The 14,289-nt window shown below is 44.5% G+C and overlaps 1 protein-coding gene across 3 annotated transcripts in view; it reads right to left on the reverse strand.

Moving 5' to 3' along the window:
* Positions 1-1,592: 1,592 nt before the first annotated feature.
* LOC310701380 (uncharacterized protein) overlaps positions 1,593-14,289 on the reverse strand; it is a 30,441-nt gene continuing 17,744 nt past the window's right edge. For 2 of the 3 annotated variants that reach the window (XM_083492161.1, XM_083492159.1), the window contains exons 2-5: positions 13,274-13,400; positions 11,831-11,935; positions 8,175-9,356; positions 1,593-5,727 (exon numbers count right to left, since the gene is read on the reverse strand). In XM_083492161.1, coding sequence (XP_083348287.1) covers positions 5,510-5,727; positions 8,175-9,356; positions 11,831-11,935; positions 13,274-13,400 — 1,632 coding nt within the window. In that variant the 3' untranslated portion in view covers positions 1,593-5,509. Of the gene's footprint in view, positions 7,220-8,174; positions 9,357-11,830; positions 11,936-13,273; positions 13,401-14,289 lie in introns of all 3 variants that reach the window. The other variant, XM_083492160.1, reaches the window with a different exon arrangement.

Here is a 14,289-nt window from a genome sequence, read left to right on the forward strand (position 1 = left end):
GTTGGGTGGCTCCCTTTTGTGGCAGGTTTTTGAAATATTTATGTCTGCATGCAAAAATGGTAAAAAAAGCTACAAACAACAGGTGTTGGTGTGGTTTTTTGGGGGGGGGGGTTCGCTTCAGCTCATTTACAGTGGTACCTGTTACATACGCTTCAGGTTACAGACTCCGCTAACCCAGAAATATTACCTCAGGTTAAGAACTTTGCTTCAGGATGAGAACAGAAATTGTGCTCCAGGAGCGCAGCGGCAGCGGGAGGCCCCATTAGCTAAAGTGGTGCTTCAGGTTAAGAACAGTTTCAGGTTAAGAACAGACCTCCGGAATGAATTAAATTCTTAACCCAAGGTACCACTGTACCTTTAAAGGTGGTATGGCAGGCAGAATTTCAACCAGTACAGACTATCCCGTCCCTGCATGTCCAGATCCACCTTAAAGCAGCTATAGATCAAGCTGCCAAGAGTGGGGACAGGAATCAAATCAGCTGAAAGTCTCTTCTTGCTGTTCCTCCACCCGAACCTCAGCAGAAGGAATTCCCTGTACCACTTCTCAGTATTTTTTTATATCTCTCTGAGAATCTGAGATTTAAGAAAATCCATCTGTAGGTTCCTCCTCACAGAGCTACAATTCCCGGTACCCTTAACCAACTACAGTTCCTAGGATTATTTGAGTAAAGTTATGTGCTTTGAGTATGCACCGGCTGTGCTTAAAAGTATTGCATAAAACAAATGAAATACCGTGAAAATCCCTGAAACGAGAAGTAATCGACTAGAAATATTATCTTATGGAAATAAACTAAATAATAAGAATCAAAAAGTTTAAGGAAAAAAATAGAAAAACCTGTAGAAACTGTACCTTTGAGTCCTCAATCCTTTATTACTGGACTTTGCTTCCCCTTGGTCAAGCTAGAATTATAATCCTTCAGAATTTTTGGGAGTTCTACCCCCTTTTTTGGATTTTTTGTCATTTAAGGTTTATGAATTTTCTATTTCCTTCTGAGGAAACTGAATAGTTCAGTGAAACGAGGTGTGTAGCTGGCATCCCGTTAAGGCTTTGTTCAATTTTAGGTTTTTCTAATTTTTTCCTGCTTACCTATAAATTAGAGACCACTTCTTCCTTTTTTAAAAAATAGTTTTTATTAAGAATTTCAACATAACAAATTATCAAAAACATATCATCTTCATTCCCCCCTTTTTTCCCTCCCCAAGAAAAACCCACTCACCCCCAGACTTCCCTCAGCTCCTCTCTCTAGTTTTTCAACACATATTATTCTCTGCATATTACAAAATTGTAAAGATCCTTAAATTATCTATCTATTATGTTAATAATAAATTTGTGTATGTTTATTCAAAACCTGCCAAGGAGTCCAATTCATTCTGTTGTTTTTTGAAGTAATTTATAAAAAGTTCGCATTCTTCTTTAAAGCCACAGTTGTCCTTGTCTCGCAATTTCTATGTCAATTTCGCCAGTTCCGCAACAACAACAAGCTCTACCTGTTGGACGTACCTGCCCTAGATGAATGTAGAGTTGATGTCAAAGAATCGTATAGAATCTTGGAAAAAATACACTTTAAATAAAGAGCACACCAGGAGCCTAGTTGTAGTAAACCAAGGAATATATTTATTAAAGGCAGGGAAAGCGGGTGGATTGGATAAATGTAATAATACAAAGCAAATGGTATACAGTTACACACTGAAGCAAAAGTCAAAAGTGTTTTCTAGGATGCAGAAGCTACCTAGCAGCGTGACTGACCCCTGAGGCCCAGGTCTCTCATTCAGCATAAAGATGTGGTGGGAAACACAAGGCCCTTCATTGGACTCTCACCCATCAGCCCCCACCAGCATAGTCATTGATGGGGGGTGATGGGCTTTGTACTGTACCAACATCCCAAGGCCAATAGGTTGCCCAACCCTGACATAAAGGCAACCATGGAAGACTTTCCCAGCTGAGTGACCATCAGCCCACCAAAGGTCCTGACCGCAAAGTGCCTTATCAGGCTGCCTCCCCAAACCCCAGTTCAGTCCAGCTCCCCTTCTGCCAGAGAGAAGGAAACATTGGGGAATTTCTTCAGTCACACTCCCCCCCCCCCCCATGGAGCCCAAAACAATATACGCTCCATAGTAGAACATCTGTGTTGCATGTTAAAGGTAAAGGGACCCCTGACCATTAGGTCCAGTCTTGGCCGACTCTGGGGTTGTGGCGTTCATCTCTCTTTATTGGCCGAGGGAGCCGGCGTACAGCTTCCGGGTCACATGGCCAGCATGACTAAGCCGCTTCTGGCAAACCAGAGCAGTGCACGGAAATGCCGTTTACCTTCCCGCCAGAGTGGTACTTATTTATCTACTTGCACTTTGACGTGCTTTTGAACTGCTAGCTTGGCAGGAGCAGGGACCGAACAACGGGAGCTCACCCCGTCATGAGGATTTGAACCGCCGACCTTCTGATCGGCAAGTCCTAGGCTCTGTGGTTTAACCCACAGCGCCACCCGCGTCCCACGTTGCATGTTAAAGACCCTCAATTCAATCCCCCCCAGGTAGAACAGGGGAATATTCCGTGTCAGAAACCCTGGGGTTGGCTGCCAATCCGTGTAGGCATTACTGAGATAGATGGACCAATTTTCTGACTTTGATATAAGGCAACTTCCTATGTCCCTAAATGATCCCTGCGGGCGTACATTTCCGCATGAGAAAGCAGGCAGCAAAATAGGCCCTGGCAGGCTGAAAATGGGCCACTGCCGACGGATTAATCTTCCGATTATATTGCTTCTAGCGGAACCCTGCAAATAACATATGTTTCCACTTGTTTTCCATCAACACAACCACAGCCCTTGCGTGGGTTCTTTATTAACAATGAGTCAATCGACTCGCACAGGGCTTGTTTTTGTTGCATGGCTTTTTCAGATGAGTACCCCCCCCCCTCTATTTCTGCCTTTGGTATATCTAGACCCACATTGCAGGATGAAGCTGCCAGGTTCAATCCGCACTCAGCACCACCAGTCAAAAGCAGCACCAGGTGACAACTGACAGCAACTGGGCAGACAACAATGGGTTAGGTAGACCAACAAGCTGGCTCGGTATGAGGCAGCTTCACCTGTCCATATTTCGTAGAATCGTAGTTGGAAGGGACACCAAAGGTCATCCAGCCTAACGCCCAGCTATGCAGGAATCTTTTGTCCACTGTGGGGCTCAAGCTCACGACCCCAAGATTAACAATCTCACGCTTTACCCATCTGAGCTTGTCCAGTTTTACATAGGTACCGTATTTTTCACTCCATAAGACGCACTTTTTTCCTCCTAAAAAGGGTAAATGTGCATCTTATGGAGCGAATGTGTGGTCAATCGCTGCCTCCCTTTCTGGCCCCGCCCCTTTGCCCAGGCCTCCATTGTTGAACGTTCGGCAGACGGAGGCTGTTTGTTACCCCAGCGACATGTGACTGGCTGATTAGATTATCTGTCTGGAAACTGTAGAAACGGCTCCCTTTCCTTTCCTAAAGAAGCTGCGGAACTGTGAGTTGAACCCCATAAAAACGGGATTTTTTCCCTTTGCAAAAGAAGCTGCACAACTGTGAACTGATCTCCCCAAAAACGGGGCTTTCCCCCTTTCCTCCTCTAAAAACTTATGGTGAGGTGCGTCTTATGGAGCGAAAAATACGGTAACTTTCCACAAATTTCAAATTGCCATCGAAGAGGCGGGGTTCTTTGGAGCTCCGAACGATCACAATACGTTCTGCTGATCCTCCGTTATCCAAGCACCTCCCCACGTTAAGAAGCTTCCTCCTGGACCACATCAATGGTCATTCTAGCATCCAGCATCCCCCAGTGGCCAGCCAGGTGTCTTCTGCCTCTAGATAGCCCACAAGCAGGTCAATAAGGCAATAGGCTGAAAAGGCTAGATACCCATGCAGGGCCTTCACATATTTGTCTTGTCCATCATTTAGCTATGCTTTTGTGTGCATAAATACTTAAGAACACAAGTAGGGGGCTGACCCTTATGTTTCCCTCCCCTTACGGTTTTGAGCTATGGGCTACTGTTAAAATGAGGCTGCATTTTAAATTGTAATTTTAACCTGTATTTTAAATTGGTCCCCCCCCCCTTATGTTTTTATTGTAATTTTACTGGTGTTAGCCACCAGTGAGCCCGGCTCTGGCTGGGGAGGGCGGGGTATAAATGAAAATTTATTATTATTATCTCACTTGTGGTTCCTAGCCAACTGGTATTAAGAGGCCTCTGTCCTCAAAGTGACTAGCAGCCACTGATAGCTTTTTCCTCCACGAATCTGGTCTTGTTTGTCCTGAATATTCCACCATTCTGCTTCATTGGGCGACATCTGTTCTAGAATTATGGGGTGGAAGACTTCCCCCACTTTTTCTGTACCATGCATAATTTTATAACTCTCGATCCATGACTCCCCTGAATCAATTTTTTTGCAAACTAAAAAAAAGAAGTGCAGCAGTTATGGGCTTCCCTTGTAGGGCAGATGCTATCACCTTCCGATTATAGTGGTACCTCGGGTTACAGACACTTCAGGTTACATATGCTTCAGGTTACAGGCTCCGCTAACCCAGAAATAGTGCTTCAGGTTAAGAACTTTGCTTCAAGATGAGAACAGAAATCATGCTCCGGCGGTGCAGCGGCAGCAGGAGGCCCCATTAGCTAAAGTGGTGCTTCAGGTTAAGAACAGTTTCAGGGTAAGTACGGACCTCCGGAACGAATTAAGTACTTAACCCAAGGTACCACTGTATTTCTTCTCTTCAGTCTCTCCACCCTTTTTGAGATGTGACCAGAATTGCACATTGCACTGTATACCGTACCCAAACCTTTGGGGGAGATTGCAAGTGTACCATTCAGAGCTGAGACACATTTGCCTCACAAATTAAGCTCTCTCTGACATTTGATGCCAAGTAATAAATATGCAATGTCAATATTTGATGCCCGGTAGTATCTGAAAGTTGTTACTTGAAAGCATTTCAAAGATGACATGCAGAAGTATTAGTATTTGAAAGCCGGCATGCAATAGCATTCGTATTTGACTATATTTGCTAGCTAACATGCAAAGTTTTTTTTTATGATTTCACTAAATTTGACAGATGGCATGCAATGGCATTTAGTGTTTAAGCACATTTAAGTAATTGGCATTCAAAACATTTGTATTTAATCACCGACATGCAATAGTGTTTACCATAATCTGATAAGATGGAATGGAATGTAGTGTTTGATAATAGTCATGCAATAGTATTTACCTACCTACCAGTATTTTATAGCTGACATGCAATGGTATTTAGTTTAGGACTATTTTAAAGTTGCTAGCTTATGGCATTTTATATTTGACACCTTATAAAAAAATGAAACAATCAGAGAGACTGTCTAATGAAAGTCTAAAGCACCCATATTTTGTGGTCGATTTTCAAAATGTGTTGGAAAAAGCTTGTTTCAGCTTTAGTGTCATTTTCTCTGACCACTTTTGGACTGTGATGTCACCTCAGTCTGTCATCAAAGAGAACTGACTGCCATAGGTCAGTGCTTTCTTCCGACATACGCTTTGCCATCCTGGGTCAAGGCATCTTCTTCTGTGTGAACACCTTCACTCTGACCCAGAGACCCTTGCACGCTGAGCCACTTCCCAGATGCGAGCCATTCATACAGTTTGTTTTCCTGCACCGATTCCCCAGCATCACACCCCAAGGCTTGGTTCGTCAACAAAATGTTCTCCACGCACTGGGCCAGAGGATAGCCTGGAATGAGAATAAGTGCAGGCCGAGATCACACGAGGAACAATGCGGAATTATAAAACTACAGTCACCCACAAGAGCAATGAACTAAACTGAATGACGGAAGGACCACAGAACCCTGACCTTACCTTGATACTCTCATAATTTACCCCCAACTTCTCTCTCTAACAGTGAACTCGGGTGGTTGAGTGCCCGTCAGTTTGCATGGAAAACAGGTCCGCACAAAAATAAGGTTGTGGTTACTATATTTTCTTGGGGGAAACTTCAGTTCTCCTCCTGGAAACAGTGCTTGTCTATGGAAGAAGAGGTGATCTCAGCAGCTAGGATTGCTTTTTACAAGACGCTGTAACTCTGGTTACATCCAAAACGAGGCTAATGTTGGCACTCTCTACATAGAGTTGCACAGAGCGCAGAAACTTCACCAGGTACCAAAAAGAACAAAACTTCAGTAAAGAATGGGGGGAAATTTATAATTTATTTAAGAAACCACTGTAAGCCGATGAAAACATTAGCAGGATTGCAATAGCATTCGTAAGGTAGCAAAGACTACGGACAAAATGGAGAGACATAAAATATGGACTGTGAAATAATATGCAGTTGAAAAGGATAGCAATAGGGCCCATGGAGGGGATGCTGGGAAGTCCAGAGATACAGAAGAAATCTCTAAATATGGCTATGTAATTGGTAAGTAAAACCTCCGCGAACGTCCACCCCGCCGAGCGTCGATTTTGGCGAATGTCCGCGGCAAACCGGAATGGGTTACTTCCAGGTTCGCCGCTCACGCATGTGCAAAAGCATTAAATTGCACTTCATGCATGCGCAGAAGCGCAAACTGCTCAGCGCATGTGTGCAGAGCGCGCTTTGTCGAACATCCCTTTCGTTGCTCCAGAACGGATCCTGGACTCAAAACAAGGTACCCCTATGTGGCGTTTGCCCTCTTAGGTGTGTGACACCTTACTGGGTTCATAAGGAAAGGGTTAACTAATTGTAAAATGACTGACTAACGGGAACCCAAGGGGCAGAGTTAACTGTGTATAATGTTTAAGCACAGAGTTTTTTGAGTTAGAGTTATGGTGGTTGAGAAGACAGACTGGAGTTAGAAGAGACAGAGAAGATAAGTCTGTCGGCTGGGCTAGTCTAGTGTGAGAGACTGAGAGAATGTGTTAAGAGAAGTCAGTCAAACAGTTGAGATAATCAGTCAGAAGGGGGGAAGAAGAAGAAGAAGAAGAAGAAGAAGAAGAAGAAGAAGAAGAAGAAGAAGAAGAAGAAGAAGAATTTATTATTTATACCCCGCCCATCTGGCTGAGTTTCCCCAGCCACTCTGGGCTGCTTCCAATCAAGTGTTAAAAACAATACAGAATTAAATATTAAAAACTTCCCTAAACAGGGCTGCCTTCAGATGTCTTTTAAAGAGAAGATAGCTGCTTATTTCCTTCACATCTGAAGGGTGGGCGCCACTACCGAGAAGGCCCTCTGTCTGGTTCCCTGTAGGAAGCTATAGGCCGGTAAAGAAACTAAAGTTAAGATACTGACAGGAATATTATCTGAGAAACCGAAGACCCAAGATCTGCCCACGCTGGAAGAATGGCAAACGCAACTGATGGACTACATGGAACTGGCAGAAATGACTGGCAGAATTCGAGACCTGGGAGAAGAGACAGTGGAAGAGGACTGGAAAAAGTTTAAGGACTATTTACAAAAACATTATAAACTGTATGAATGCTAAGAAGATGCAGGATAGAAAATAATGCGGCATCAGCAATTTAGTTGAAAGATATATGAGAATAAGTGATGTTTAAGAAAAGGATGAAATTTGGTGTAATATTATGTTTAAAATAAGTAGTTAAGTATTTGATAAAAATTATTTAAAATCGGAGACATAATATTTGAAATTTACAAAATAAGAAATGGCAATAAGGTAATAAATTGCTGCTTATAATTTTATAATTGGGAACGCAGGAAAGGGAGATGTGAGGAAGTCCAAAAGGTTATGGAAATATGATTTATGGATAGCTGTTTTCGCTGCATTTTTTCTATTCTATGTTTATCCCTTTGTTTTTTTTCTGTTTTTCTTTGTTTGTTATATTTTGGTGATGGTATCTTATATGTTTGGTGATTTTTTGTTTAAAACGCTCAATAAATATCTTTTTTTTTAAAAAAAAGGAATATTATCTGAGAAACCATAAACTGGTTAATGTTTGTAAAATAAACTTGTTTATTTGGTTCACTTTCAACAACTGTCTGGACTCAGTGTTTTACCCGAGAGTAACGGGTTGGTGGCAGCGGGGAAGCGAGCACAGGGATGGCACAGGGATCAACAGACCGGTAAACGTTCGGAGACCCTGTGTGATCGCCACAGCCTGTAATTCTATAGCTATCAAATAAAAATTATTTAAAACAAACCAACAAATACCCAAACCTGCCCTTTGTGATAAAAAGGAGCAGCTCACCTATATGTTGCCTCTGATGGTGAATGAGACTCCGATTGGCGCTAAACCGTTTCCCGCACTCCAAGCAAGCGTAGGGCTTCTCGCCCGTGTGGACGCGCTGGTGGGTCACGAGGTGGGTGCGGTTGGCAAAGCACCGCCCGCACTCAGCGCACTTGTAGGGCTTCTCGCCCGTGTGGACGCGCTGGTGTTTGACAAAGGCCGAGCGGTCAGCGAAGGCTTTCCCGCAGTCCGGGCACCCGTGTGGCTTCTCGCCCGTGTGGCGCCGGTGGTGGCGGGTCAGGTGGGACGGGGAGCCGAAACATTTCCCGCAGTCTAGGCACCGGTAGGGTTTCTCCCCCGTGTGGGTCCTCTGGTGCCTGACGAACGTCGAGCGCTCCGAAAAGCACTTCCCGCACTCGGCGCACTTGCAGGGCTTTTCCCCCGTGTGGACGCGCTGGTGGCTCACCACGTGCGACTGGCGGGCGAACGACTTGCCGCACACCAAGCACTTGTAGGGTTTCTCGCCCGTGTGTACCCTCCGGTGGCTCCCGAGGTGTTCCTGGCGGGCGAAGGTTTTCCCGCACTCAGCGCACTTGTAGGGGCGCTCCCCCGTGTGGACCCTCTGGTGTTTCGCGAAGACGGAGCGGTCGGCAAAGCATTTCCCGCATTCGGGGCACTTGTAGGGTTTCTCTCCTGTGTGGACTCTACGGTGCTTCAGGAGGTGGGACTGCTGGACGAAGCTCTTTCCGCACTCCAGGCACTTGTGGGATCGCTCCACGGCGTGGATCCGCTTGTGGCTCACCAGGGCCGACGGGTCGGCGAAGCACTTGGCGCACTCCAGGCATTTGTAGGGTTTCTCTCCCGTGTGGTACCGCCGGTGGATGACGAGCTGGGACTGGCAGGCGAAATGCTTCCCGCACTCCAGGCACTTGTAAGGGGTCTCCCCCGCGTAGATGCCCTGGTGCCTGGCCAGGTGCGCCTTGCGGCCGAAGTATTTGTCGCAGACTAAGCACTTGTAGGGCTTTTCCCCGGTGTGGACAATCTGGTGGCTCATCAGGTGCGAGTGGCAGCCGAAACATTTGCCGCATTCCAAACACTTGTAGGGCTTCTCCCCCGTGTGGATTCTCAGGTGCCGCGTGAGGTTCGGTTTCTGAGTGAAGCGTTTGCCGCACACGGTGCACAAGTGCTTTTTCCGAGGGTTATCTGCAGAGAGAGAAAGAGAGAGAGAGAGAGAGAGAGAGAGAAATCACCTGAGAAGGAGCCTCAGAAAGCACATGGACAGAGGTGAGATTGTTGTACAGTGGTACCTCAGTTTAAGTACTTAATTTGTTCCGGAAGTCCGTACTTAACCTGAAACTGTTCTTAACCTGAAGCACCACTTTAGCGAATGGGGCCTCCCGTTGCTGCTGCGCCGCCGGAGCCCGATTTCTGTTCTCATCCTGAAGCAAAGTTCTTAACCTGAAGCACTATTTCTTGGTTAGCAGAGTCTGTAACCTGAAGCGTATGTAACCTGAAGCGTATGTAACCTTAAACGTATATAACCTGAGGTACCACTGTATACACAAAGATGGAAAGATACAGCGCTACCTGCTATGCATTAATTGTTGATAAAATTATTGGACTTAGCTGAGGTAGCCAAGGTAATGGGCGTAACTGGAGAAAAATCTTTTTTAAAAAATATTTTTTATTAGGAATTTAAACATAACAATTCATAAAAATCAGATCATCCTCATTTTTTCTCCCCATTTTTCCCTCCCCAAGAAAGAAAAACCCACCCCCCACCCAGACTTCCCTCAGCTCCTCTCTCTGGTTTTTCAGCACATGTTATTCGCTGCATGTTATAAAATTGTAAAGATCCTTAATTTCTCCATCTATATGTTACCAATAAAAAGTTTGTGAGTGTTTATTCAAAACCTGCCAAGGAGTCCAATTCATTAATTAGAGAAAAATCGCTACACTGGTACCTTGGTTTACAACCGTAATCCGTTCCGGAGGTCCGGTTGTAAACCAAAACAGGTTGTAACCCAAGACGCACTTTCGCCAATGGGGCCTCCTCCCAAAAAATGGGTTGTAATCCATAAAAAATGGGTTGTAATCCAAAAAAAGGGACGCATACTTCTGGTTTTGACGTGGTTGTAATCCAAAACGGTTGCAATCCAAAGCGGTTGCAAACCAAGGTACCACTGTATTGACATTTACAGTTGTGCCTCGCAAGACGAAAAGAATCCATTCTGTGATTCTCTTCATCTAGCGGTTTTTTCGTCTTGCGAAGCAAGCCCATTGACGGATTAGCAGATTAGCGCTATTAGCGGCTTATCTGCTGATCGGATCAGCTGATAAGCGGCTTAGCAGCTTAGAAAAAGGGAGTGGGGAGGGGAAAAAACCCGCAGGAACTCCCAAGACATTGTCGTCTTGCGAAGCAAGCCCATAGGAGATTTGTTTTGTGAAGCACCTCCAAAACGGAAAACTCTTTCGTCTAGCGAGTTTTCCGTCTTGCGAGGCATTCGTCTTGCGGGGCACCACTGTATTAAGGACTGGAAACTTCTTTTGGATTTTTTGTGTGAAAGAGAAAATGAACTTGTAACTTCTGGATTTGTTGAAGACAGGAAAAATATTGGCTCATAGGAAATAGAAAAGTTGGATGTTTCAAGAAGGCAAGAACTTTAAAAATGAATGGGGAAAGTTTATAATTTATCTACAAGACCACTGTAAGCAGGTTAAAACGTTAGCAGGATTTTAACCACACTTGCAAAGTAATGGAAAGTATGGATAATTCAGAAGGATACAAATTTGGATAAGTATTGATATGCAGTTGTAAATCTTATTAGGACCCGTGGAAGGGATGGGGAGAAGTCAGGAGATTCAGAGTAATCTTGATACAGTACAGTGGACGCTCGGGTTGCGAACATGATCCGTACAGGAAGCACATTTGCAACCCGCAGCGCCGCATCTGCGCACGCGCTGGTTGCGATTCGGCGCTTCTGCGCATGCGCAGAAACCCGGAAGTAACCCATTCCGGTACATCCGGGTTCGGCTCAGTGCGCAACCTGAAATCGCGCAACCCGAAGTGTCCATAACCTGAGGAATGACTGTATTTGGATTTTGAATGGTTTTTTTGTTGTAAGTTTATATTTTTTTAAAATCAAATTTTTAAAAAAAGAAAAAAGAAAAGTTGGGTGTTAATGAGTGATTACTGTATAGTGGTACCTCTGGTTACGTACTTAATTCGTTCCGGAGGTCCGTTCTTAACCTGAAACTGTTCTTAACCTGAAACACTACTTTAGCGAATGGGGCCTCCTGCTGCCGCCGCGCCGCCGGAGCACAATTTCTGTTCTCATCCTGAAGCAAAGTTCTTAACCCGAGGTACTATTTCTGGGTTAGCGGAGTCTGTAACCTGAAGCGTATGTAACCTGAAGCATCTGTAACCCAAGGTACCACTGTATTTAGCTGTAGGACAGAAGTCTTTTTTACTTTGTTCATTTTCTTTTCTCTCTCTCTCTCTCTCTCATTTCCCCCTTTCTTTTCCTTTTCCTTCTTCTTCTTAATGTAACAACGAGGAAAAAGGCAGCTGTACCATTTCTCAGAGCGAGATTAGAGACATCACCAAATTCTAAGAGTATGCACAGCCAACGCCAGGGCTGCCAACACCCTTGGCCGGGCTCAAACCAGTGCCTCACCTGAGCAGGTGTCAAAGAGCTTCCTTCCATCCGGAGAATCGGGCACACAGGGCTCTTCCCCTTGTTCCAGGCGGCAGATGAGGCCAGGCTTAGGAGCCGGGTATCCTTCTCAGGAAGAGAAGAGGAATGATGAGGACGGTTTTCCTGTGTTTTGGATGCTGGGAGCTGTTAGGAGTCCCCTATTCGCCTCAGAAAGCTGCCGTTCGGAGAGTGGTTTAACACTTCACCCCTCTTTCCCAGGGAACTCTGGGAATTGTAGCTCTGCGAGGGGAACAGGGGTCTCCTCACGACTCTCTGCACCCTTAACGCACCCACATTTCCCAGGATTCTTAGGGGGAGGCCATGACAGGTGGCCATCCAGCCTCTGATTAAAAACCATTAAGGAAGGAGATTCCAGTGGTGGGTGGAGCCAGGGCAAAAGTGGGCGGAGCAATGCATCTACATTTTATATTAAAAAAAATGTTATCAATACATTTTATATTTGTATTGGGAACTAATTGTACCCTTACACGGTAGTCTCTCTCTCTCTCTCTCTACATACACACACACAAACACATCCCTCCATCCAGTTAAGCAAAAATAAAAGCATAATGATAATAATAATAATAATAATAATAATAATAATAATAATAATAATAATAATTTATTATTTATACCCCACTCACTCTGGGCGGCTTCCAACAGAATATTAAAATACAATAACCTATTAAACATTAAAAGCTTCCCTAAACAGGGCTGCCTTCAGATTAACTTGCAGTTTTATAAGAGTATATATTTACAGCAGATAAATAAATGAGCAAGTTAAATGAGCTTGCGATATGCAGAAGGTATTAAAAAAACAAATTTATGGAACCGCAGGAGGAGGGGGAAGGGAGTCAAATTTCAAAACGTTAAATTGATTGTAAAACTAATGAAATGTTTAAATTTGGAAAAAAAATTAAAAATAAAAAATGTTTTTTAAAAGGAAGCAAGGGTCTCTCTCAGAGTTCAAGGATTATTATTATTACAAATTAATTAATGTATTCCAGCCAGGAAAAGACACTCATGAGTGTAACACACTCTTTGAGATTTTATGTTGTAAACCGCCCTGAGAGCTACGGGTATAGGGTGGTATACACCACTAAATTTAATAAAATAAAAGTAAAAGCAGGGATATCATGCGGTGTGGCCTTAGAAGAGTTCTGAGGGCCACACAGAGACAACTGGAGGGCCACATTTGGCCCCTGAGCCTGACGTTCCCCACCACTGACATAACTAAACCTGACGGAAGGAAGCAACTTCCCTAACGCAGAAAGGACTGGGGAGACGGGGGAAGGAACTGACATAAATCTAATATTTTGAAGCCACCTTTGCCAACCTGCTGCCTCTCCCGTGTTTGGGATCCCAACTCCCAGTAGTGACAGCCTTCGCGCACCTACCCCAAGGAAGAAGGGAGTTCCTTACCCAAGGAGGCCACATTCCCGTAATTCTCTATCATGACTTCCTTGTACAAAGCTCGTTGGTTGGGGTCCAGCAGATTCCACTGCTCCTTCGTGAAATACACGGCCACATCCTCAAACGTCACCAGGCTCTGCAAGAAGAAGAAGAAGAAGAAGAAGAAGAAGAAGAAGAAGAAGAAGAAGAAGAAGAGTAGTAGTTTGGATTTGATATCCCGCTATATCACTACCCGAAGGAGTCTCAAAGCGGCTCACATTCTCCTTTCCCTTCCTCCTCCAGAGCAAACACTCTGTGAGGTGAGTGGGGCGGAGAGACTTCAGAGAAGTGTGACTGGCCCAACGTCACCCAGCAGCTGCATGTGGAGGAGCGGGGAAGCGAACCCGGTTCACCAGATTACGAGTCCACTGCTCTTAACCACTACACCACACACAAAGGATCGTTGCTCAGTCTCCTGCGCCTGGCAGAAATACTTTCTCGCTGGATCTGAAACAGAGGTGGGGATCCCTCCCCCCCAAAAAAATGCTTTTTGGGACTCCCATCACCGCCAGCCAACATTTCCAATGGTCAGGGCTGACGCAGCACCAACAACTAGAGGGCCACGGATTCCCCAGCCCTGCTGTATAATAATGTCTAGGCAACACGATGACCATATATATACGTAATAGACTATCTTTATAGAATTCCTTCAAATCATAAAAAGTTCAGAATGAAATCTTTAGTCTCACAGTCTCTGAAAATCTTTAAATGAAGCGAGGTACTAAACTTTGTACAGCAGAAGACAAGCTGTGAAGCTTTGTGTACTCAACAATGATGTCCAACACTGAACAGTAATTCCGGATATTGACTACTGTTTCGTAGAATTCGTCATCAGCGTGGTGGGTGGATAAAGAATGCTTCATAAAATGAAAATAAAATAAATTATACATCCGATGACCTGCCTGCCATATCACTTTACAAAAATTATAAACTAGAATACGAACAGTAATGAAAAAGGGTACATACCCCTTTTTATTTCAAATGAA

The sequence above is a fragment of the Podarcis liolepis genome (genome assembly GCF_965112155.1).
Source record: "Podarcis liolepis genome assembly, chromosome: 2".
NCBI lineage: Eukaryota > Metazoa > Chordata > Lepidosauria > Squamata > Lacertidae > Podarcis > Podarcis liolepis.